The sequence below is a fragment of the Centroberyx gerrardi genome, chromosome 3 (assembly GCF_048128805.1).
Source record: "Centroberyx gerrardi isolate f3 chromosome 3, fCenGer3.hap1.cur.20231027, whole genome shotgun sequence".
Lineage (NCBI taxonomy): Eukaryota > Metazoa > Chordata > Actinopteri > Beryciformes > Berycidae > Centroberyx > Centroberyx gerrardi.
The window spans coordinates 23,882,913-23,909,370 of record NC_135999.1 but is presented as its reverse complement, the minus strand read 5'-3'; the positions used below and the strand labels follow the sequence as shown (position 1 = coordinate 23,909,370).

The window sequence follows — 26,458 nt, the reverse complement described above, 5'->3', positions numbered from 1 at the left end:
GTTGATTGGGATTTGCTTTGGCAAGCTCACTTAAAACGGATAGAGAGGGACAAGAATGGTTAAAAATGAACCACAAGTAAAATAGTTACATAGAACACAAAGAAAGACATAAGTCAGAAACAATAAAATATCATAAAATAAGAAATATGTACAATAGGGATACTATATATTTTTGTTGTAATCGGTTATTTTTCACCTCTGTGAGCTGTCATTAAAAAAACAAACAACAACAACAGTGCAGAAGAATATTTGGCTTTGCTGCCCTGCAGTGAAGGAAATATGTCGACTTCTTAAGACCTGTGAGGTCTGCAGTATAGAGGATGTGATCTAGACCATGAGAATTACATTTCTACATGAGCATTACATTTCTATGAGCTTCACATCATTTCTCATGCATGAATCTAACAAGCTAGATTTCTGTAGGAGGAAGATTTCTTTAGGGACAGGGAAGTGCCCATGCCTTTTGACAAATATGAAGATACAAGGAAACTAGAAATGATCGCTAACCCGATATTGCACAACACACCCTGACACACCTTCCCACTATCACATGCACAAACATACAGACATCCAAAATATTCTCTCACACTTTCATGTATAACTGTTTACACAACGTGACCCCCTGCCACCTCCCCATTGCTTTGAGAAGTGCAATTACATCACTCAAAGTGATATGATCTTATCAAGTTTACGCAACACAATTATAAGAGAACATTTATGCTAAGTTAATTGCTCATAAAATATGTTTAACTTTCCAGTGTTTGTTGCCTGAGGCTGCCGTTGCTCCACAGGCCATTAGGTGAGCGCTTATTACTCTCAAATTTATGCCCCCATTATTTTGACATCAAAAACGAGAAAAGCTACTTGATCTTTTGAGGTTCGTGTTTGCATGTGAATTCTCATACACTCCAGAGGAGGTGAGGTATTTGAGTTGTTGTATATTTTGAGTTAAAAGTAATAGGTCTATTCTTGCTTTTTATTTTCGTTTTTACCTGCCTTTTCAAGCTTAGTCATGCCATATATTGTGGTTTATTTTGACCCTTTTCTCTACAGTGAAATGAAACATTATACATTTTTTTAAAAGTTGGTTTTGCCTGATATTGAATACATGTTTTCATAACATTGTAATTACACAAGAGATGACACTGTGGCTTTGTTGTGTGTTGACAGAAATGTGTCTGCTGCCCGTCTCTGCAGACAGACGACAAACAACTTTTCCAAGATCAACAAACTGCCAACAAACTGCTGTTGACTTTTGAAGATGTCACTTGTTTGATACAGTCCCATCACTGAGTGAGGCTGCATTATGGTTTTTTTGTGCCACAATGAAAGAATTCAACCCATGATTCAACCCCTTAATGAAAGATCACTGGTTTTCTATGGAGCACCTGGCCTATTCAGCTCAATATGTACTTTCTAACCAAAACCTGTGCTAGGATTTCATTCAAAGCATGAATAGTTTCTTGAGGCAGAACACTCAGTGCTTCCTCCACAATCTCATAATTACAGCTTTAACCCTCTTTAAAAAAAAGGCAGAGATCTGTAATTCCCCTTCAGATAGTGTTCTATGAAATGTGACAGAGGGTTACCCACGCATGTCAGGTCAGATCATGTTGTGGTTTGATGAGATGAAGGCAGGGCCGTGTTCGTTAGCCTGTCAACAGGTTTTAATTAGGTGACCTTGACACAAACAGGTGGATCGCAGAAGCCGGTCACACCAGAGGACGGCATGTTCCCTGATCCTCCAAACGCCAGAGGCACTGGACTGGGATGCTGCATTGGGATCCTGAGAATCCCAGTCATTCTAGGTATAAGACTACTACAGTGTCTTTGCGTGTTGAAAGAGTCGGTGATTTATGGCCACAGACAAATTAGAGGAAGTCCCCATTTCTGTCCCGGAACAGTCTGCCTATCATCCATTGTTGTAAGGCCAGTTTCTTGACTGGCAGTTCACAAAATGTTTTATGGTAAGGTAAATAACTTTGTTCATTGCCAGCAAGCACTGCGTGGTGTCCTCTTGGACAAACAAGGAAACCACAAAGAATGATGTATATTGTTCACCTTTAAAATACTGATGATAAGTCTCAAAATTGAATAGGATCCAATTCATTTCTGTTGTCATATAATTGCAGAGATTTGTCCAAAGAGATGTCTGCATATTATTAACAGTGTTTGTAATTAACTGTGTGGACCACATGAAATGGTTCAATTAGGAATGACTGGCAGGTGCTGGTAAAAAAAAAAAAAATGGTAAAAGGGTGGAGTTGGAGGTGTTTTTTTCCTTCTTGGCTCCATTTCAGTTTGCTACTGTGAGATTTAGGACACTGTGACTGAACTAGGCTTCACAGGCTGTATTCACTGTACAGTAATTGCAGCATTTAGCCACACTTTTCTGTGTGCATTACTTTATAATTGACTGGAGTCCTGTCAGATTAACACAAATGCACCCAAAGGCAAACGGAGAAGTCATACAATAGTCTTATCCTCATTCATAACCTGTATTTAACCCTATAGGCAGCTTTAGATTCAGAGCTATGCGACATAATAATTGTGATTCTTTTGATCACAATAGGGAACCCCCCCCCCTTCTGTCACAACGAGGTCAGGTTGATAGACCTGGTAGGGCTTCGGTGTAAAAAAACTTCAACAGGGCAAATGTTTGCCACCCTGAAATTGTAATTGAGGTTTATCATGTTAAGCAAACCCAGCATCCTACCACACACACACACACACACACACACACACACCCTCACCCCTTCCACCAGCCTCTCTGGCGACCCCTCCGACTGCCTGGTTAATAATAATAATAATACCCATTGCCCAGACTTGTTGGCTTTCCTAAGTATGTGCCCATCCTTTTTTTGCGCAATGGTGAATGACAGCTAAGTGTGGCACTCCTAGCATAATTGTTTTTAGTGAAAAACAAGTACTCTGAAACCCTGAGGTGCTTTGCAGAATATCATGTCAAAGCAGATTATGACGGGGATAATAGTTTTTCAGGCCCTGTCACAGCACTCTACCTCTGTCATTTTGAAGGTATATACTTTCTTTGTACATATACACTACTAGTCAAAGGTTTGGACACACCTGAATGAATGCATTATGTTTTTCATTATCTTAAAGCCATTTTGATCTGAAGGCTTATGCTTAAAAATATAAATAGTGAAGTTGATGCCTATGTATGAATTTCTTTCCAAAGCCTTTGCCTTTCTATCAAGGCAAAGGGCGGCTACTTTAAAGAATCTAAAATATAAGATAGTTTTGATTTGTTTAACACTTTTTTTGGTCACTGCATAATTCCATTTGTGTTATTTCATAGTTTTGATGTCTTTGCTATTTTTTGAAAAATGTGGTATGTCCAAACTTTTGACTGGTAGTGTAGACTATCCAAGAATTTACTTAAATAAAGAAGTTACTTAAATCCAATTAATTCACTCTTTTATAGCCTTAGGGATACACTCAAACACTTTCCTGCCAAATGCTGTCAGCCATAAACTACGTAGGTCAAAGTCTAAATAATGTATGCTTTTTGTTTATGTGTTCAGTCATTGTACAAGAACCATAGCTGGATGACATGGAGCAGAATTTACGAGGGACATTAATGACACATTGTCATCTAATGAATTCTCGTCTGTATGTGGTGTAACGTTCAACAGATTGTCCCAGTCAATCAGGAGAGCCCACCCTTAAACATCTCTGTCACAGGAATTGGGTTGTTCACATTAGTTTATACTTGAAATACATTTCTTAAGCACAATGAATACCTCACGTCACATTTGTTTTCGGGACCATGAATTGTGAAAATGTCTGGAATGATGTATGTCAGGTATCCGCTTAGGACGGCAACCGCAAAATTGTTGGTCCCCTACCGGTTTATCCTGGCATGATTAGCACCTGAAGTGGAGGGTTCAGTTGATAGAATCGAAAAGACAAGGCTGGGGAAAGTCATTTGTTGAAAATGTACAGATACTGGCTCAGATACTGACTGTTTTTGTCTGTCAGAAGATCAGTCACATAAGATTAGGATGAGGCGAAGGATCATTGGGGTGTTTCTCTGTACTGCATGGCTCAAAAGTGACATGAAGATAGGGTTCAAATCCGTTGAGCGCCCTGTTCTAACCGTGACTGACTGAAAGCTCTTTTCAAATGACCAGAAATTCAGTTCTGGCTTCAATTGCTGTGTTACAAAAAAAGCCTCAAGCCCTTTTCCTAAATACCACATGCCAAGACACCAGGAGTGCATTTGTTTTGATCTAAATTCAAATGGTAAGATGATTGTGAACGTCAAGCATGAATGAATACCATTGTGCTTGAGTGCTGGAGCAAATAGCCACAGGACAGGCATGGATAAGTCCTGAGGGTCACGAATCGACTATTGTGGTGTTCTGAGGACTTGCAGTTATTGTGGTTTTCTGTCTCTTCAACAGTACAGTAATTGTTTCACTGCAACTAAAAGCACATGAGACATGCTTTAGCTGAACGTAGTCCCTACAGCAGAACCTGGTAAAGAGTTTATTCGAAGATAATCCCTTCGGCGGTTTTGGATTTAAACTACAATACTTTACAAACCAGGGCTCAGGCGGCTTGCGTAATGATATCATGTACAGACAAAAACCCTCCTGGCATGATTTTGGTGCCATAAGTGTTACAGAACGGCTCAAAGCTATTGGGTTCATTTCAAACAGTTGTGTTTTTCTGTGAAACGTCTTGAGGAAAAGGGTACCGCACACAAAAAAAATGAATTATGAAGGGATCACGTGAGGAATGATCAAAGAGCTCCTTAGCGCCCACCCTTGCAGAGACCAGGGGTAAAGGAATGCAAAGTCACACAGGTCAGGCACAAGTGCTAAACCCATAATCTGGAGTCCGCTTGTTTTGTTTTCATTCCCTTCACTGCTTCTGAAACATATGAGGGCTTGCAAGTGCCAAGATAGTGATTCTATCCTAGAGAAGACAGTGTGGCGGTCAGGATATCTAGAGGTAAGCTTAACTGACCTGCAGAATCAGCTAATTAAAGTGTCCACCTCTGCTCTCAGACTGTGACAAACAAGTCACTACCTGCCTTGCCTTGTAAACCTCAGCTAATCCCCTGACACTCCTGCGAATGTCGTGCGACTAAGACTATTTCTTGGATCTTGTGGGAGCAACACGACAGGCTGAAAACAGGCTCGGTTGCATTCCCTGTTTGCAGTCACAGCAGGAATCATCTGTCTCAGACACTCAGGACAGAGCCGCCTCCAACGCCCAGACAGGTACTGTATTGTTTTTCCAGGATTTTATCTAACGGCGTTATTAATCGCCGCCATCATCAACACCCTCCTGCCAAGAAGAGGCCACCTTGCTGAGTGGGCGTGGGAGCGCAGATGACGGTGAGTGTCCCGGCAGTCCTGTGTGGCCCTGTGTTTTGTTCTCTGTCAGCATGCTTTGTGTGTTGTGTGTGTGTGTGTGTGTGTGTGTGTGTGTGTGTGTGTGTGTGTGCATGTGTGTGTGTGCGTGTGTGTATGTGTGTCTCAGTTTTACACATTTATTGAGTTAGTACGGCATTTTTCTTTCTTCCATCAGTCTTCCCATTTATTGCCCTGTCCATTACTCTCTCTCTTTCTCTCTCTCTCTCTCTCTCTCAATTCAGTTCAATTCAAGGTGCTTTATTGGCATGATATACGGAAGTACTATTGCCAAAGCAAAGTTAACAAATGACAGGAATTAATCAAATAAACAATAATACAATTGATGTGTCATTAAATTGGTAAATACAACAAAAACAGTCAACAAATTTATCAAACAGTGTGGGTCACACATTTCTCTCTCTCTCTCTCTTTCTCTTTCGATTCAGTTCAGTTCAATTCAACATGCTTTATTGGGTTAGCGTCGAAGAACAAGCGTCGAAGAACAATGAACCATAAAAATAACACAATTAATCAAACAACAGAGTAAATAGTGAATACATTACTAAATAAGACAAAATCATCCCAAGCAAGAACATTCATATCTCTCTCTCTCTCTCTCTCTCTCTCTCTCTCTCTAGCTCTCATTAGCATATATGTGTTGCTAAAGCATTTCAATGACAGTACATCAAACAGGAACAATGATAATAATTGATAGCAGTAGTGAAAGTAGGAAGGATAATAAATAAACAATAGCAATTATAACAATAATAGCTAACAGCAGTAAATGATTAGAAGATAGAAGATAGATATAGTAAAGTGAAAGAAATGAAACTATAGAACAGTGTTGGCAGGGTATAATTCTCTCTCTCTCTCCCTCTCTCTGTCTCTCTCTCTCTCTCTCCCTCTCTCTCTCTCTCTCTCTGACCATACTGATGATACTGATGACTGATGAAAACCACAACCCTGACAATCTGTCCGCAAAACCACATGAGAAAGTCAGCTGGCTGCTCTTCTCTACTTTGCTATTGTTTCTCTGCGAAAAAGAACACAAATCTAGACAGGCACAATATTTGTACAATGATTGTAACAGATGTAAGTGCAGGCTTAGTAGTCTGTATTGATAATCCCCAGATCCTGACTTTTATCGTTTTACAGTGCTTTACCCAGCGGGGAAGTCATCCAACGAGCAAATCTCCAGCCATTTGCTAATTTATTGGAAGTTTATTGCTTGAAGAGAAATTGGACAAAACTTCTAAGCAAAAATGTATGGAGTGAGAAAAAGGACTGGAACAATAATGTCAGGATGGCTTCAACTTTATGTTTTACGGTACCAGTTATACCCTTAAACATTCACTGGCCTCTTTCAATACCACACCCTAGCTTAACTAAACATACCACTTATCATAACACCTCAAATATCTTCAGTGTTATTGATGTCTGTGTTGATGCCATATTGTCTGCTGTGTAAGTTAGATGGAATGATAAAGCAGGTTCCTTATGAAAACTTAAAAAAAACATTGAAGCCATCAGTGTATTGCTGTTGAAACAATAGGCTGTAATTGTTATGGCAGACATTGCAGACATAACGTGTCTGCATAGCAAGGAGAATATTCAAGACACACTAGAACATTTAGAAGATGATACCTTTGCCCCAGACAGACATAGACACTCAGTTATTTTCAGTCATTGAGCAATAGGTAACTCTGCCCAAAGTGTAATGTGGCCAGTGTGTAGACATTGATTTCACATTAATTATAGTATTTGTAAACACTGATTAGAGCACCACTCAAACACACACACACACACACACACACAGGTCCTGTTGCCGTGTGTCCCTGAACATTCCCTCCACAGCTTGTGTTTCTGCCTGTTTGAAAGCGGCTCAGTAATCCTGGATCAGAGAGCACAAAGGGCCCCAGAGCGCTGGTGATGTAAGCAGTGTGTCCAGTGCTTACCCTGCTGCTCTCCCCTCTGCCAAAGGCTGTTGTTGGGGGGCGGGAAGATGGGATGACAGGGAGGAATTCCCCTGTCATGGCTGACCCTTAAGGCTACTAAGTGACACACAGAGTGAGAGCCGCAGGCTAACCCGCAGCAATCTCCTCTATCTGCTCTGTCCCAGGTGCCTGCCAGTGACCCGGGACACAGTGGGAAAGAGAAAGTGTTGACCAACTTGGCGTAGAGGAATGTGGCTGAGCTCTGTCTGCAGGGAGTGGAGGATCGGCTTACTGTGACCAAGACTGGACTGGAGGACTTTTGCTGCCTCACTACTACCCTTAGACACACACTGTGCCAGATTCTTGGAAAGAAGGCCACGTTGCCTCAGGTGAGTATCACTGGGTAAACATTTACCCAGTAAACGCCTCTAGGACTGTGATCTTTTGGTGCATATGGGTGGTAGACTCCTGCCTGTGAAAGTTGAGACTTAAGGTGACTGCATATGTGTGCTGCAGGAAACACGCTGTAAGTTTTTCAGTTGCGTTGCTACCTGTGTGTTTTGGCCATCTTGGGGGCCGCCACCTGCTTTATTTGACTGCAAGTGAATGGCAGCGTCTCTGGCTCGTCATGCGTATATGGCTGGGTGCCCACCTTCTTCTCAGGTCTCCATGGACTTGATGGAGGACTGCCGTCAGACCATGTGGGGTCTGAATGCCCGCCTGAAGGGCTTTCTGGAGCAGGTGAACAGGCTGCAGGAGGCCAACCGGCGGCTGGAGGGTCAGATAGCTGACTGGGGCGTCAGGAGCGCCTCGCACTCCCAGAACTGGTCCCAGCAGGAGCGAACCGTCAAGGAGCTCCGCGCCCAGGTGAGACTCACATCTATTGACTTTTCAACGTGATCAGGTGATCCTGTGGGATTACATTAAATATTAAGGGCAATTACAAAGCATTTTGGAAAATAACACATCGAGTTGCCACAGGGGTTTTGGCCATGAGAAAGCCATTATACTGGCGTAGCAGATGTTATTATTTCCACGCTGTCTTTGTGATTATCCTCACAGTGCTCCATTGCATCAGCTCAAGGCCATCTTGGTTGGTAGAGATCAGAAACAGGTGTTTATAATGAAACAGCAGTGACTGCAATCAAAAAGCAGACACAGCCGATGACCGGTGTTGATGACAAACACATGCAACATCATGGAAATACAATGAATTACATGTTTGCTTGAAGACCCAGTACTTAATAGCAGAATGGCAGCCCCTGTTGAAAGACTGACGCCCCAGTACTGGCTCTGTTTACATGGTGACTTAATGGATTAAAGACAGTTTTTACATTCTGAAATTTGTTGTCAGAACTTTCAGTACCAGGAGTGACAGTATTTGGCAGCTAAACATGAGTTTTAGACTACATTCGCCTGGCTCCAGACTCCTGAACCGAGTCCGGCACACTTTTCAGATTTTGTTGAGCGATTCAGAGAGTCTGGTGTTGCTCTTGTCAAGGGTTTGTTCTCGCTTGGAGAAACAATCGAGCCAATCAGCGCCTTTGTTGGCGGAGCTAAAGTTTGATCCGTTCGTGCAACGGTTTTTCATTGCCGTTTCAGCCGAATAATTTGTTGAAATCACCCCTTAACCAACATATTGTCTTTGCAAAGACGATATTTTTGTCAAAAACAACTGACATTCTTAGTAAATACGAAGTAAGTGAAGTGCGTAAATTCGCCCAGTATCAATGTCACTGACAGTAACATCAGAGTGGCCGGATACGTCAGACAGATACAGAATGAATATCAGGCTAAGACTACATGTGAAAACCTCATAACTTCAATTTTGAGGATTTTTGTGTTTGTACTTAACTTGATTGTTACACCATCCTCTAACCTCTTCTTGGGCTTATGAAACCCTTTCAAAACCCACTGGATATCATCAAGCTAGAAAAAAAGGCTGTTTTCCTTAGCTCCTGGAAAGTTTACATTTCGGAGATAGGTTTTCATCTGATAGCAACAAAATGCTTGTTTGCATGTGTTATTTTTGAAAACACTGGAGTAAAATAGATCTGTGTTTTGAGTTATGATTACATATAAATCTCTAAAAGGCTTATTTTCCAACAGTCAAATTCATCAGCACTATACCCAAACATAACCCAAAATGTAGATGGTCAAATGGACTCTAAACCCATGAGGTGAGTGGGGACTCCACGTTAGACAAACCTGTTGCAAAGGATTAGAAGCAGTTATGTGTGTCATTACATCTGGACTGGAGCCAGCACTGTGAGGCGCAGCAAGAATGCCGGCTGTCACACGCAGCAAGAAGGCGGACCTCTTTACTACTTTAAAGGCCATTCCTCTTAGTAGACCATTAACACAGACTGGTGTTGTGATCTCACATGAGCCGACTCGAGGGCTTTGAAATACTCCCTGATTTACTGTGTGAAGTGAACGGGTAGCAGTCATTGATCTGGCTTGCACTGAGAGCAAGGAGTGTTAATAGACAATTATTTTAATTGCTCCATAGTGCCTCGTTGCGTAGTTGCTGTACCATGTCACCCACCTTGTCTCCCAAGTTCGGTTAATGTTCCCATGACTTACCTCTCAAATGACAGACACAAGACCAAACTCTGCAATTTTCATTGTTCACTGATCCACGAAAATGCTACCATGTTCACGTATAAGATAGATTATTTTGACATTCATCTTATAGGAGCTGCTTGTTGTGATCTTTGTCTCATTTACGGTACAGACTAAATGATAGGCAATCAATCAGTAAGGCATTCAGTGGGACGAGATCTTTCTTTGAAACAATGTCAGTGTCCTGAGTCACTGCAGGTCTCACAGGGACATACAAAGGGGAACAATAGATGGAAACCTTTAACGAATGTAATGAAATGTAATTACAATGAACATATTATCATGTTTATGTGATAAACATTCTGGAATATTCCATGTTATTTCTGGCTTGACTTCAACATGGGCGTGTCTCCCTCTCTGAAAGTGCTGCACTCCTAAGAAAACAAAAGGAAATAAGGGTGTGTTATCATTTTCATGTGTTCGATTAAAGAGAGAGGAGCCACCATTTCACACTTGGAAAAAGCCTCCATTGGGACTTAAGAATACCTCTAGTTCAGGTGGCTCTTTGGCCTATACTGTGTGAGGATCAAGTGAAACTGGAGTGAATTGTTTGCTTCTCCGGTATTTAGTACTACAATTTAATCACCACTAATGCCAAACGAATGAATAGATCGTCCCCTCAGGCTCTAGTCACATATAGAAACATTTTAAATACCACAAGTTGGCTCTGTTTCATCCATGTAGCACCTACATCAACACCAACAGGATTTATAAGCCCAGAGGAGGCGTATGCAACAATGTGCAATGTAACAATGTCTTGTTTTGAATAATACCCCTGATACAAAAGGATACCTATATGACAAATATAAACTTGCAAATCTGCAAATACTTAATATTAAGCCATTAAATCTATTTCTAAGTGTCCCTCATCTTCAGAATCCATGCCAGCTGGGTTTAGTTCATTGGAAGAATACTATAATTAGCTCCCTTTTTAATGCTGCCGTTATTTAGAGAAAAATACTAATTTATGATGTTTTCATTCCTAAATTTGGCTTTCCAATTCCCCAAAATGATCCCTGTTCTTCAGTGAAGCTGTACAAAGGTGACTAGAATTTCAGTATCATCCCCTGAAGCTAATGAGCAAATATTAGGTTATAGGGTTTAATTCCACATGACACTAACTCTAAGTCTTGAAAAGCTTGTTATGTTTTTTCAGTGATAGTATGAATAGGTTGGATAGTGTGATTAGGTTAAGAAAATATATGGATGTGCTGAAATGTTTGAAAATGTATGTACAATGGTGAATACTAATCAACTCATCGCATCTACGCCAGCAGAAATAAGAAAAAAGAGTATAGGGGAAAATTGTTTGTAAATAGGTCAGATGAAGCTATTTATATTAAATGTACTGTATGGCCATCAGAATATACTAGGTGTATAAAAAGAGATGAATAATAATCAGAACTGTCATAAAGACTCTATTTCCAATTAAATTATTATATAAAATTCTTACAACAAAATATACATAAATATTGTATGTGGCATTGAAAAATCAACCCTTTGAGGGCTCATTTCTAAATATACAGAATCACTAATGCATATTTTTCCAGAATTTACCCTTCTTGGAAAGCCAAGAATGGCTCATAACATTGGCTTTGCAAACAATATTGATTGGTGATTTGAATAATTATAATCGTGTTTGTAAACATGATTATTATACTGGGAAAGTTGTATTAAAAAAAAATTGTAATAGAAGACTCACAAACAAAAAGGCTACGGGAAAAGTCATAGCAAAACTGAGGGGTACACAAGTGATCAAAGTTGAAAATATACATGGAGATGCAGCAAAACTAGAGTAGAAGAAACCAAATGAACAGTTATTGTGATCGCAATCATTGATCATTAGTGTGCTTGCAGAAGGCGAGTACTGCTGTTGCTCTTTATTATTCTTTATTACTCTTTTATTGTTTTATTTTTATTATTATCGGTTTTATTATTGTATTTTATTAGTATAGTCGAGTGATACTTTTGAATGATTAGTATGGACTGCGTTCATCGGTATGTTATGTCTTTTTAGATCACAGCCTTTGTCAGACAATGTTGTGTCGTGAGAATGATCTTACATGAGGAACGTCAGCTGGCAGAAAAAGGTTATGAATGATCACAAATATTTCAGACCTGCATAATTCAAGAAGAACCTAATCAAAATCCACACTTCGCAACATCAGCAGATCTAGAGGGATCTGGCTGTAGGTGCTTGCTCTTATGGTGAGCATTTTGATGAAATAATATAAAGACAATAACATCCACAAGTGCTGGAGCAGAGAAACTAAGCAGTAGAGCAAAAAGACAGTGATATATAGCAGACTTGAACTATTGAAAAGTTCAACATCAAAGAGGGTTTATGCCAACCGTCCAATAAAAAACTGGCATAATGGAGGATAAAGAGAATGGCATAACGGATAATGATAAGAGTAATTACTTGATCATAAAATATTTTAGACATTAAATGCTTAAATACTGTGAGAAACTATTAACCATGTAATCTGTTCCATAATTGCTAGGTGTAGTTTTATAATGATACTAAATTAAAGCACGCTATCTGGATGCAACAAGCTCGGACTGGCATGATGATATGATGCAAATATCACGGTACACCGATTTTATTCATCCAAAAAAAACACACTGTACATACATGGCTTCATTATCTGTTTAAACACTTAAATTCATGGGAATATCAGCAGAGGCACCTCCATTATAAAGAGTTAAACTGTTCTGTTTTGAAAGGCCTCACCCAGATGCCTCAGCTCAACCCAACCCAACTAACTGACATCTTCTGTTATCTGTTATCAGGTGTATATTCAAAGAAACAAAATGACTCTCACAGCTGAAATATTGAATGCATGATGTAGGCATGCTGCTGTTGCACTTTTCTATGTCTCGTGTGTGTTTTTCCTTTTTTTGCCAGGTTGGTAAACTCCTGATGGAGAACGCCCAGCTGGCACTTCAGTCTGACAGCATGAAGTCCCGGGCCACAGCCGTCCAGGCCAGGTCAGTGGTGTTTGGCTCTACCTTCCCTGAAAACTCAAAAAAGCTCAAACGCTAATCTCCTTTGGTCAATACAAATTCCACTAGGGCTGAGCGCTGAGTATTTCAGTTCCCTTGATTAAGAGCCAGGTGTGAAATTAGATCCCACACAGTAGCAACACACACATCTGACTTCATTAGCCTCATTCATGCACTTCCAAAGTGATCAGGCACAGCAGCAAAATTGTTTACTGTTTATTGGTCCCACTAAAACTCAATATACATCTAAAACAAATGCACAAAGTTTAAAACCAGGATACAATAAAATCTAAAAATTAGGACCACTTTGTCATGGGCCACAGCATGAAAGACAAGTAGAAATATTAATAAGATAAGTCACATTTGTGCCTAAACAATGATTCTTACATATCAAAAAAAGATTCTTATATATCAAAAGACTGTGTAGTAACACAGTAACACAGGCCCTGAGAAATAAACACAGGGAATAGATAGTTTTCATCACTTCAAAGAGAGATGAGTCACCATTTATCCCAAAATAGTCCATCACAGTAAATGACAAAAATCATTTAATACCAAAACTGTCCAATCCACTCAGTTTCAAAGCAGGGTGTTTCTAGCCAATTAAAGGGATTATTATTACCGGCCAATAAGAGCAGCACAATATAGGCCTAGCTGTTGAATAACAATCAAAGACTTCCTGTTTTTCCCCTGCAGCAATGCTCAGTCAGTCCTCTGTTATCTAACTCGCGCCAGTTCCCGCTCCTGTCGGCCAACCTGCATACAAATCCAGGCCGGGCTTTGTGCCGCGTCGGCACTTTCCCTTATGTATTGATGTGGAGTGACACCGAGCCCCCCCACCCCCCACAACACCCCACCCCAACCCCCCCTTCTGCTGCCAGAGAGGTCCATTAACCCCTGAAGGGCACAGGCAACACGCTGCAGCTTGAAATAAATACACCTGCTCTATTTATAGAGCCACCTGATGGTCACCTGACCGGCTGGATCGGTTTGTGGGACTGTGGACTGTGTTTATGTCTCTGAGGATCTCTTGGGATGAGGACAAGGGTTATTTCTGTCTTTTATTATTTTAACCTTTATTGCAGGGAAAATCGACAAAAAACAGCGCGCTTGTTTGTCAGCGACACCTTGCTTCACATTCATGCAGTTTCACACATTCACACCTGGAAGCTGCCCAGTACAGCCACAGTTGGGGGTTCAGTGCCTTGCTCAACGGCACCTCAGCAGTACTTGCTGAGGGAAGAGCGTTACTTATTCAGTCTCCACAACCACATTTTCCCAGTTGGTCTGAGGATTCAAACTGGTCACCTTCCAGTCACATGCCCACTTCTCAAAGCTCTAGGATAATGTCGGCCCCCCAGAATTTTTGTTGGAATACTTATATACTGTATGAAGTGCTGGTGTATCTATTGCATGCACAAAATATGAATATGTGGAAAAGGAAAACTGCAGCAAAAATGTAAACTTTATCTTTATTTCATTAGCTTATCAGTTTATCCAACCTGACTGGGTCCAATAAGCAAAAAATAAAAATAAAAAATGTACTAGGTGTCATATTATGTGGCCACACACAAATATATATTCTGTCCAGCATTAGAATTTCCCTTAAATTAAGTTATACAGGGTGTTTGGTAAGATTGAGTAATATATCAATACTTCAATAATGTAAATAAATGTATTTTCTATAACTACTGGGTGTGTGATTCTATTGGTCATGCCATGGCAGCTGCTAGATGTCATGGTTAATAGGTTAAAAATAAACACTGAATGGAGCTGAATAATTACAGTAATCGTGCCTATTGATGACGTAGGTGTGAGATGGAGGAGCAGCACACCAAGCGTCTGGAGCAACAGGTGGCGCTGCTGAGGGAGACTAAGAGGAGGGCAGAGCACAGCTGCGTGAAGACGGAGGAAGACCTTCACCGCTCCATGACCGAGCTGCAGGAGATGCACCAGGAGTTTGAGGTCGCTGATTATACTGAACATGCCTGTCATGCCATCTTTCTCTTTTTTTCACCCTGCACATCTATCTGCCTGTCTGCCTTCCTGTCTATCTCTGTTTATCAGTCTATCTGCCTGTCTGTCTTTCTTATTGTCTTTATTGTCTGTCTCCCTGTCCATTTGCCTGCCTATAAAGTCTGCCTATATGTTTCACACTGCCCTCTCCTTTTTTTGTGAGTTTTTAAGAATTTTTTATTTTTATTTAACATTTATTGAACCAGTCAATTAAGAACAAATTCTTATTTACAACTAGAAAATGTGCTCAGACATTACAAGACATTACAAAAACCGTAAGAAGGCCCAGTGGTTCTTCCCTGCACAACCTTTTGTCAAAGTTGTAATATTATGCATCTGTTCTGAAATGCACAAAAATGCACCATTTTGTGGAAGACCACGCCCCCTTTTGGCCGACATGAATCGACATGAAAAGTTAATGAGTTCTTCCTTGGCCCATAACCAACCTTCATACCAAGTTTTGTGCAAATCCATGCCCAACTTTTTGAGATATTCTGCTAACAGACAGACGGACAGACGGACACACACACAGAAGCAGGTGAAAACATTAAATGCATTGTACTCATTTTCCAGTTGCAACCCTGATCTAAAAAATAAAGCCCTATCATGTTTGTTTGTGTGTGTGTGTGTGTGTGTGTGTGTGTGTGCAATTGTGTGAAAGGAAGATAAATGTGAGAAAGGATTTGTTGGTGTCAGTGTGTGTGTGTGTGAGTGTGTGTGTGTGTGTGTGTGTGTGTGTGTTTACTAAGACAGAGAGAGAGCAGTAACTTGGAACACCTTCCTCCTTATTAGCCCATTAGCGCGAAGAATGCTTACCGCTGTTTTCTCTGGCCTCCCTGCCTGACCCCACTGCCGCGGCTTGTTACGTTTCACAGCATCTTCTGATTCCTCTCATCACTTCACCCCCCCCACACACATCCCCACCCCCCATCTCTCCCTTCCCCCCTCCCCCCTTTCCTCCCTCTGACCCTCCCTCCCTCCTTTCCTACCTCCCCCTCTTCCTTTTATCTTTCCTGCTGACTAATACTTCCCTCCCTCTCCTTAGCCCTTACGTGATCCAGTATGTCTCCTCCACACACGCATGCACACACACACACACACACGCACACATATAGGCTCAATAAATGACTGTACTAGTCCTCTGCATTGCGTGTGCTTCCTCTCTCAGTGTACAGTGTTCTCTCTCTCTCTTTCTCTCTCTCTCTTCTCTCTCTCTCTCTCTCTCTCTTGCCCTCGTTTTCTCCTTTGCTCTCATAAACCTTCTCACTCTCTGGCATACGCTGTCATTTTCACAAACTACCTTTTCGCCTACTCTCGTCTCCCTCACTCTTTCTATCCCCCTGCTCTCTTTTGTTGTTTTATACTCACCATCTATCATACTCTCTTCTCTCTCCCTCTCTCTGCCTCTCCCTTTCTGCCTCTCTCTCTCCCTCACCCTCTCTTTCTCTCTCTCTGTCTCTCTCTCTCTGTCTCTCTCTCTCTCTCTCTCTCTCTCTCTCTCTCTCTCTCTCTCTCTCTCTCTCTGGTTGGCTGTTTGCAGGCAGCCCGGGCTCTGCAGCGGCAGCGGGCCGGCTCCTGTGATGCTCTGTTAGTGACGGCCACAGCAGCGGGGGAGGAGGAGGATGGCACAGGGATGGAGCTCGCCCAGCTCCTCGACCGAATCAGAGCGCAGTGCGACCACAGCAGACTTCCAGGCCCGGGCGAGGGGCATGTCGGCCTGGGCAGCGTCTCAAATCCAGTCCCAGGCTTGGCCGGGCCTGGCCGATCCGGAGCCGGAGCAGCATCAGGAGCATCAGCAGCAGCAGCAGCAGCCCGAACAAACGGAGGAGCTCTCACTGAGGTACGCAGTGTCCCACACCTCTTTCTCTCCTCTTCCCCTCCTCCGTCTTTACTCATCCCTTGCTTTTTATCCCTCTCTCATGCTGTCCTGGCCCGGTGCCAGCCAGACACACCCTCAAGACCACCTCCAAGCTTACCCATAGGCAAGGCAGAGTGATGTATGCTTGGCTGGAGTTAAAAGCTAGAGGAGTGTTTGTTGACTGTGGTGAAAGGCCTTAGGCTAAGGAGTCACTATGCCTCTCTCTGCCATTCTGTTTGTTTGTGTGTGTGTGTGTGTGTGTGTGTGTGTGTGTGTGTGTGTGTGTGTGTGTGTGTTTGTGTGTGTGTGTGTGTGTGTGTGTGTGCCTTCCCGCATGCATGTGTTTGTGTGTGTGTCTGTACGTCTCGCTCTCTGTCTCTCACTCTCTTCACCTATTTAGAAGTATGTTCAGTGTAACAGTAGCATTACAAACGTTTACTACATTGTTGGAACAAGATCCTTTACCTTTATCAAATATTTATGAGCCATAAACTACAGCCGCAAGCATCCTTGTTTACTGTATCTTGCAGAATTTTTCATCCATTGCCAATACCTGATAATGGCAATGATTTTGAAGTAGGAGCTTTTTGATTTTAACCTAGATGACGTCTTCTTGTTATTTTTGGAAAAATGCGGTCTGTCGAGCACCTTTTATTTTCCCAGCGTTCCTGTGGCCCCGGCACAATGACTTTGATCTGACAGCGACAATAAAGTACCTTAGCCAAGGGCTGCAAGCCACCACAGTACTAAATCAGAGCAGGCTTTATGAAATGCTGTTGTTTACATCATGAAGTTGGAAGGAGACCCTCTCTGTCCCATTACAGTAAAGGTTACACAATCCTGCAGTCACAAACCTGATGAAACCTGACGCCAAAACTGCATGATGTCCATTATTATGATCAGTGACATTTAAATTCAACCTTAAATCACTCACTGGTTTCTTCCACACAAGGGTGTTGGGCATACTAAGGTACCACACTGGGCATATTAAGGTACCATCAGCTGTATAATATGTTATTATAATGTTATAGGGGAACACTTGCACTTGCTGGGAGGACTTGTGTTGTTTATTTCCTGAGTAACAAAAGTTGGAAGGTGTCTGTCCCATTACAGTAAAGGGTTTTATGCAGCCCTGCAGTCAAAAACCTGATGTAGGCACCAAAACTGCATAGCATCCATTATCATTTTGGGTAATAGCCTACTAAAAACCCTTCTCAACATTAAATCACTCAGGCAGAATCTCTGGTATCTCTGTTGTATGGTAGAATCCTTGGTTGAGAAGCGAAAATGTAAAACAGCTTGAATGTTTACCAATCAATTAAGCTATCAAAGCCATAAGTGCGTAAGAAAACAAGCAAACATGTCGTACCCCATGAATGATGCAGGCAGCCCTAGAGCCAGTCAGTAACAAGATGTATCATCCTTCCAAGTTTCATCAAAGTCAAACCGACGGTGTAGCAGTTATAGACTTTCAAAGTTTGAAATTTTGACCTTTCATTTTAGCGTACCCATCAGGCCAATAAATTGTTTAAACTCCAGAACACAGTGCCAAAATGTGTCATCTCTCCATGATGCGTCTAAATTCGCCAGTGGTTTCTGAGATATCACGCTTGAGTTAAAACTTTTGAGCTTTAATTATACACTCATGCTAATAAGTGTAGTTTTTTAAACACTGGAACACAGTGCAAAGACACATCATCCCTCCAAATTTTGTCACCATCAGACCCGTGGCGTCTGAGATATCAGATGAGAAATGTACGGATGCACACAGTCTGATCCACACCCAACCTCCACCCAATTTCATGATGTGGGGAGACAATAATGAGTGGTTTAGGACAATGTCTGATATGCTATTTTGTTGCTACTGCTAATTCAGCGCTCACCTATAGGACACACATGAATTAAATTTGTTTATCATACAATTCTCCTCTTTATTAAATTAAATTATTCACAGTATCAGCAAATAGCAGAAAACATGAATTGTTGGTTTAATAGAGTAAACACAGAATAACTTACATAACTTGAGTCATCTTCTTTTGTTATGCTGACAAAATGTTGTCATAACTGTATTGAGCCAGCTTCACCGCTTCACTGCGTCTGAAGGAAGGAGACGACTGAGGATGTCAGACACATAACGCCTGTATGTCAGCACAGGGAGTACCGATTTTCATTTAGATGCGAGGTGTTCTGTGTGTACATGCAGGCCTGGGTGTCTGCTACAATGTCTGTTTACCCGAATTGATACACTACACTATTGATACAATACCACCTGTGGCTGGATGTCCTCTGACTGTGTGCCAGTGGGGTGGGAACATTTACCCACAAGGTGTGTATGTGTGCCCGTGTGTGTATAGGAGGGTGTGTGTTCAAGCCAAAATGCTTCCCACCTTTCTCCTCAATCCTGTCCCCTTACTTGTTCCCTTTACAGGAGTGAGTTACACAAGGTACATTGAGATACTATCAGCTATTAAACACATATACATTCACAAAAAACAGAATGGGGTCTCATTTATTGGACCTAGGAAACCAAGTCCTCCACCTTAAAACCACTTCTACCCTGCCTGCATGTGGTACCATCATTACAAACACATGTTTCGCAGTAAAGCTTTGTTCAAACCCACAGAACTTTATTTTAAATTCTAGTCAAGATCCCAAGGTTTCCAAAGATACCAAATATGTCATGCTGAATTACAGGGACATGTGTATAAAATGGTGCGCAATCATCTAGATTTTTTCCATTTGCTGTAATGGTGCAGCCATAAAAAATGGCACCTTGGGTTAGAGTATTTCACTCAATATAAGCGGCTATTGCATCAATGAAGTGTTGGAGTGAGCAGATACAGAATATGTATGTGACATTTTCTACAGTATGGAAAAAAAAACATTTCTAACTTTGAAGTTAAGAGGAAATTTAAGTGGAAACTCAGGGTGGAAGGGGTTAGATCATATGAGTGTGAAGACTTGTATTCCTAGCTCCAATAAATGAGATCCTGCTCTGTTTTTTGTGACTAGAAATTTAAAGAAAGTGGGTGTTTGTTTGGGTGTGTGTGTTTGGGAATGGGGGGTTGTGCCTCTTCTAACATCCGATCCCCCTCCCCTCCCAGGAGGAGGCAGCGTGGGCGCAGGTGAGCCTCGGCGGCACGGCCCTGAGGGAGGCGCGGGCCGAGCTCGCCGAGGCCAGGAAGCAGTGGCACTCCCTGCAGGTGGAGATCGAGACCCTGCATGCCTTGGTGAGAAAACCCACACACACATACACACATCACACACCATCACTGCTATCTCTCCAGCTACCCACTGATAACATCTCAGGCATTAATCAATCAACCCTTAATATAGATTGGATTTATCTGACAAATCTAAAAATCATTCAAGATGTTGTAAGGATGCCAAAATAAACACTTGTTTCCATTGTTTTGCTAATGCAATAAAGATGACAAGGCAGGTTAGGCAAAATAAGATAAGATAAAACTTTATTGATTCCTGTGTGGAAATTAGGTTGTCAAAGCAGCAAAAGTGACAGGATTCAGCAGGGGGAAAGAAAATAGAATGTCAGCACATAAATAGACGATACAGGCTGTTTCAAAAGTAGGTGTACATATTTATATACATTAAATAAATGCAGAGGCAGAGATAATGCAAGAATATGTTAATGATGGGAAACAATTTGAACACAACTGAGGACAGAAGTCTTACTAACATGTTGTTTCCTGGTATTAATATTCGAGAAATATAATTTGTAGAATTAATAAATGCTTTAATTGAATGTTGAATTATTTTGTTAAAATGACTAAATAAGTTAAAAACGTTAAGTTAAAAACATAATTCCTGCAGCTTTGTTGTTCATTATTGTTAGTAGTAATAGTACTAGTAGTAGTAGAGAAGTAGTAGTAGTAGTAGTAGTAGTAGTAACAGTAGTAGTAGAATTTGTATACCTATAACACCTGGTATAATAAGCAATAAAAAACAGTAGAAATAATGAAATAATAAAACAATAAATGCAATAAAACAGAATAGATAGTATATGCTGCCAACAACTTCAGCATGTTAGGTAGGCAGTGACAGTGGGAAAATACATTCATAATCACAACACCTCCCTCACCCCCCTGTCCAGGAGAAAGGTCTGGAGAGCTCCCTGCAGCACACCCAGCGGCTGTACTCCAACCAGCTGCAGGACCTGTCCCAGGTGATCGCCGGGCTGGAGAGCGAGCTGGAGCAGGTGAGGGGCGGGCTGGCCACCCAGCGCCAGCGCCACAGCCAGCTGCTCAACACCAAGATGAAGCTGGAGCGGGAGATCGCCACCTACCGACGCCTGCTGGAGCGTGAAGAGGGCAGGTGAGGGCAGAGAGGTGAACGGGAACGAGAACAAGAGCCAGGAAGGAGTTATTTGTTTGAAAGTGAATTCTGTGGTTTCAGTGTCAGCCCGGTCCTTGCCAGAAATCCAACGTCTACCTTTTGGTTGATAAAATTGGTTGGTTTTAGGTGTGCATGCATGTTTTCACTTGCATGAATGCTTTGACACATGTATTTCCACAACAGATCTGAAAGGTGATTTTGCTAGAATAACACTTTCATGTGGGTCCCATATTATCACAATAATCACAGTAATAATCTGTTTGTTTTTATTATTTTTCATGCAAACAGTCTGTGGAATCATCGCCAAACACTCACAGACATGAATAAGGCAGAAACTTCTTGTTCCTTAGTGCTTTAGGACAAAGTAAACAAACTGATTTGAAGGGATGAATACAGCTTTAAAACCTGGATCTCACAATTGTTACCTTTATATCACTGTCAAAAGAGTTAATTTAATGTATTGGCATTTTATCTTTTTCCAAGAGGTATGGCCAAAGCCTGCCTTTCTGCCATGGATTATGGGGATTTTATTTGCATAGAAAATGAAAATCCACAATAATTGCAGGTTGAGACTTATTCAGGCTGTGGTTCACGCCCAATCAAAATAATGACGGTTAAACAACAGTGTCTGGAAATTTACCAGAAATTCCAGTAAATTTGCATATAACTATGAACACCACAAGCAATAAATTAAGGGAAGTCCTCAAAGTTCACATTCTGGGTGCTTTTCTCCTCTCAAACATTCACCATTTGAAATATTGCCCATCTGTGAAACCATTCTTCACTCATAGCTTGAAAACTAGAGCACTCTTCTTCATCATACGACATAATAGAGTCTGACAGTAAGTGTGGAAATCAACATCCAGGTGTTCCAGATAGTTGATCCATCTGTTCCTTAAGTTCAAGCTGTTTTATTAGGGAATATTCCATTCCCCTGGTATGGCATTCAATTATCTTCACAGGGGTTTTGGACCGCAGACAGACAGCTCACATCAACCTCCTTTTCAATTTAACAACTTTGCTGCGTCAACCATATGATTGTGATTTTATAGTTTGAGGAAAGTAATTTGGTTTTACAATTCTTTTGTAACGGTTACACATCCTCTCCAGAATCCGAGTAGAGCGCCACATATGTCGCCCCAACTACTGGCTGCGGTTTAGTGCATTTCTTTAGAGTGAAGATGCTTTTCATGTGGAATTTGACTTTGACTGATGCCATTGATGCAAGGACAGACAGGATGTGAATCTAAAATTTGCATTGTTAGTTCATATTTGAGTAGGGTGGCGACAAAGTGGACAGCAAGCGGCGGCTCAAAGGGTTGTAAGACAAATAGAAAAAAAGAGAGGAGAGCATCCTCGTATAGTGCAAAACAGATTCTTTATAACTGAAGTATCTGCACACCCGAAACCACAATGGTTTTTAAGTGCGGTCTTCTTCAATCTTCAAAATAAGCAAAATACTAAAGGCACAAAAGATAAGATGAAAAACTCAAGGCACAAAAGTCAAGTGATGCGTTTCAACCACGCTCTCTTCTCTTCTTTGTTTGTTCATATCTTAGCAAACTTGTGGTAGGATCTGAACATTGCAAAGAGAAAACTACCCACCCAATTCTAGTTATGCATTCTTTCAATTATCTTCACAGGGGTTACCATAGAGATCCATGTGCACTGTGCTGTATGATTACACTGGCAACGGTTCATTGATCAGATAGATGATCAAACAAACTATTTTTGACAAATCCATAGCTTGTAATTTACTGGAATAATGATTTCAAACAAATATAGATGGGTTTGTTTTCCAAATGTTTGTGTTGCTGCAGCTTCATCGATCAGTTATGAAGGCAAGATTTGTCACATAGTAGCTATGGAATGACATCTACAGCACACTGCAACACACCCATACACACACACACACACACACACACACACACACACATACAATCTGTATTCCCTTTAGCTGTACTTATTCTGTTCTCTGTCCTTGCTCCTGCAGGTACATGGGCCGTAACGGGCAGCTGATGAGTCTGCGGCCCTGGAGGGGTTCTGTGGTGGAGCCGAAGGAGAACGGGCTGGAGAACGGCTTCAGCGACCCGGCGCTGACCCCCGACGAGCCCAAGTCCGAGCCCCTGCCCGAAATACCTCCACTGCTCCCGGCAGACAACGGGCTGAAGAAGAACTCCATACTGCACAGACAGCAGAGCCTTGTAATCCTCACAGGTAAGACACACACACACACACACACACACACAAACACTACAATACAGTCATGTGTTGTTATGATTTGTCATTACTGTCTTCTTACAGAGCCGGAGCAAGATAAAGAGTTGCCAATCTCCACTGTGAAGACTCAGGAGATTCTGCAGGGCAACGTGGTGCGGGAGAGTGCAGAGGGTCACGGCACCATCGAGTAAGTATCGATCCTTCTGCCCTCTACTGACCTGTTGTCAGCACCTTTGGTTAAGTCTGAAAGCTAGGCATTTTTCACTAGGAAGCGCCAACAGCATCACTTTAGGATGTAAATGTATTTGTACTGTAATATATTACACAGATAATTACTTATTCGACTTACTTTGAGAACAACATGATTAAATATTAAAGGTAATCTCATATTTCAGTACGACTGCATGCTATTTTCTATGGCTGCTGGGACCAACAAGCTGCTATAACATGTCCTGAAGCCACAGCACTTATAAATGACATGGGTTTTGGCTCACTGACTTATAATTGACTCATAATGACATGACGACACAATCGTACGGGCCGCCATGCCAGGTCCTCCACACCCCGGCGACGTCTAGTCCAGCAGACAATGTGCAAACGCTCAGAGGAATTACCTTTGCATGTTTAACAAGTCGCGAGGCATAAAGCGCTTATTTGGCGGCACAGTTTCCCATGGGTAATTCATCATCGTGCTTCATGGGAATTTTGCTCTTTTGGGAGCAGTCCTTTAATGGGTTGTGTTTGATGTGGAGATACCCGCCTGGTGTGGGCGCTTCAGGGCGTGGCGCCTGTCATTGTTGGATGAGACATGGGTGGAATTCTTTGTACACATCATCAGGTGTTAAAAGCCACATACACACAGGCACTGGGCTGCACACACACACGCGCGCACACACACACACACACACACACAGTCGCCCAGAGGGAATGGCTTTGCAAATACTTTTAGTCCAAAGTCATCAGCTCTGCCTCTCCATGGTGCCTGAGTGTGCTGTTTTCATTTAAAGACATTGCTGTCTTCTGAACTTTCTATCACACATGAGGATAATTATGCCAGATCGCTGTTAATGAGGCATGTGAATGGTATTGTTGTGTGTTTGGGTGGGCCTCAGCGCTCACGTCAGTTGAGCAATGAGATGTACTGTACACAGTTTGTCCCACCCGCTATTAAAGTAGACCAGGCCTTGACCTAATTCCATGTATAAAGTTCATCAGCCGATTCTGCATGGTTGTTTTAGAAGCTTGTGTATCCTGGCATCCTGCTTCAAGTCTATTTCAAAGACCGAAATGCATTCAGGACAATTCAGCTTAATGTATTTGATTGTAATAAGATATGAAGCTTGTTTTCTGGATCGCTGCTGCCCTCTTGAGTAGCTGTGCATCGAATTCATCATTCCACTTCAACCCTGTATTATCATTAACCCTGACTTTATGTCCATGTCTGCCAACCTCAGGACAGAGAAGATCGACAAGGTGATAAAGCAGTGGGAGGGCTCCTTCTTCAAAGGCAACCCCAAGCTGCGTAAGAAGTCAGTGTCGCTGCGCTTCGACCTGCACATGGCTGCGGCAGACGAGGGCTGCGCCCAGACGAAGCAGGACAGCCTCCCCGACGTGGAGGTGCGTCTCATCATGAAGAGGTCCCGCAGCATCCCCACCATCACCCAGTAACTGTCACCACAACACTGGTGTCCCCCCCCCGTTGCCGCTGGGCGTGGCAACACCGGTGACGTTGAAATTACAGAAATAACTTCTGTATCCTTGACATATGGGATTTTGCCGTCCTAACATGCTTAACTTAATATGATTATGAAAGTATTTCAGCTGGTTGACTTGGTAAAACTCACCACCAACTCATCACAATGATTCATTCATAAATGTCTCATCAAGGACTTGGTGTCACCCATGTGTAAAAACTGATATTCATCTCACAAAATCACTCTGACAGAATAAGCATATTTATCATCAGGCTTTTGTGCAAATCTTATGGGGCCATTTTATAGCATCTTAATTACATTCAGAAAACCACATCAAATATACCGAAACTACGCACATCATAGAGAATAACTCAAAATAATTTAACTTGTGAACATATTTCTGTATCATCATTCTATATCAAAGACTCTCTACACTGTCATCAATGCAATATGGGTTGTCACCATACAAAAGAGATTAGTATCAATGATTCTGCTTAACCACAGCATTTAATTCTAATCAACTAACACTTAGTGCAGGTGGCAGAGTGCAGAGATAAAGATAGAGAAATGGAGGTGTGGTGTCACAGATCACTATGAGCTACTGTGAAGTATCAAAGGGTGTTTTTTTTTTTTTGGTCGATTTTCTGTCTGTAAATGCTTTGCATTGCATTGCAGAAAGACTCAGAAGAACCTCAGCACTGAGACGAGCTTGTACCTTGTGGGGCTTTGTTATTGTAGCTCATGCTCTATGTGGAGAAAATATTTTTTGGCAACTCAAACGGATAATGTACATTTTACGATGCATTATCCCAAAAACTGCTCACTGTGAACTCAACAGCAGTGAGGCTCTTAACTCTCACCATGTGTCTCAGAGAATTTAGATTACCTGTCTTAACCAGAGGGGGGCAGTATTTGTAAATAGTTCACACTGCAGTATCTTCAATGCTCGACTTTGGGGTTGTGGTGTGTAACACATGCTATCTGTAACACTTTAAAATAAGACAGTTTTTATGCTACGTTTTGAGTTGGCACCAAAGATATTAAAATTAAGAATTGAACCATTGTGCATTGCATTTGGGTGCCTCTGAATATGTAAAAAAATATATATATATATATTTAAAAAATATTACCTATGCAGTTCTTCCTGTGCTTGATTTTGCTTTGCTTCATGGAGCACTACAGTACATTCTTTTTCATTATGGGAGCTCTTTAACTTCAGAATGAAGCATTATGCTTTTATCTAACAGTTTATCATTTAAAATAAAAACTATGTGCAGTCTGGTGTGTTGTTTTTTTTTTTATTAGAATGATGTAAATGATGTGGTTTTACGTGCTTTCTACAAGACAAAGCATTTCACCACAAGC

The 26,458-nt window shown here is 41.6% G+C and overlaps 1 protein-coding gene across 2 annotated transcripts; it reads left to right on the top strand.

Moving 5' to 3' along the window:
- Positions 1-5,198: 5,198 nt before the first annotated feature.
- Positions 5,199-26,355, top strand: krt222 (keratin 222). 2 transcript variants are annotated; one of them, XM_071921092.2, is made up of 11 exons: positions 5,199-5,369; positions 7,507-7,710; positions 7,985-8,188; positions 12,855-12,937; positions 14,764-14,917; positions 16,509-16,808; positions 19,931-20,056; positions 20,938-21,158; positions 23,173-23,396; positions 23,484-23,586; positions 24,854-26,355. In XM_071921092.2, exons 3-11 carry the CDS (start codon positions 7,991-7,993, stop codon positions 25,065-25,067), a joined length of 1,623 nt encoding a protein of 540 aa, XP_071777193.2. In that variant the 5' UTR covers positions 5,199-5,369; positions 7,507-7,710; positions 7,985-7,990; the 3' UTR covers positions 25,068-26,355. The 2 variants fall into 2 exon arrangements, with proteins under 2 accessions (XP_071777193.2, XP_071777192.2); XM_071921091.2 differs by having other exon boundaries at positions 7,507-8,188.
- Positions 26,356-26,458: the final 103 nt, after the last annotated feature.

Coding starts and splice junctions, on each gene's coding strand:
- krt222 (XM_071921091.2), top strand. CDS start 7,928: ATGGCAGCGTCTCTGGCTCGTCATGCGTATATGGCTGGGTGCCCACCT. Junction 16,809..19,930: donor ACGGAGGAGCTCTCACTGAG/GTACGCAGTGTC, acceptor CTCCCCTCCCAG/GAGGAGGCAGCGTGGGCGCA. Junction 23,397..23,483: donor GAGCCTTGTAATCCTCACAG/GTAAGACACACA, acceptor GTCTTCTTACAG/AGCCGGAGCAAGATAAAGAG.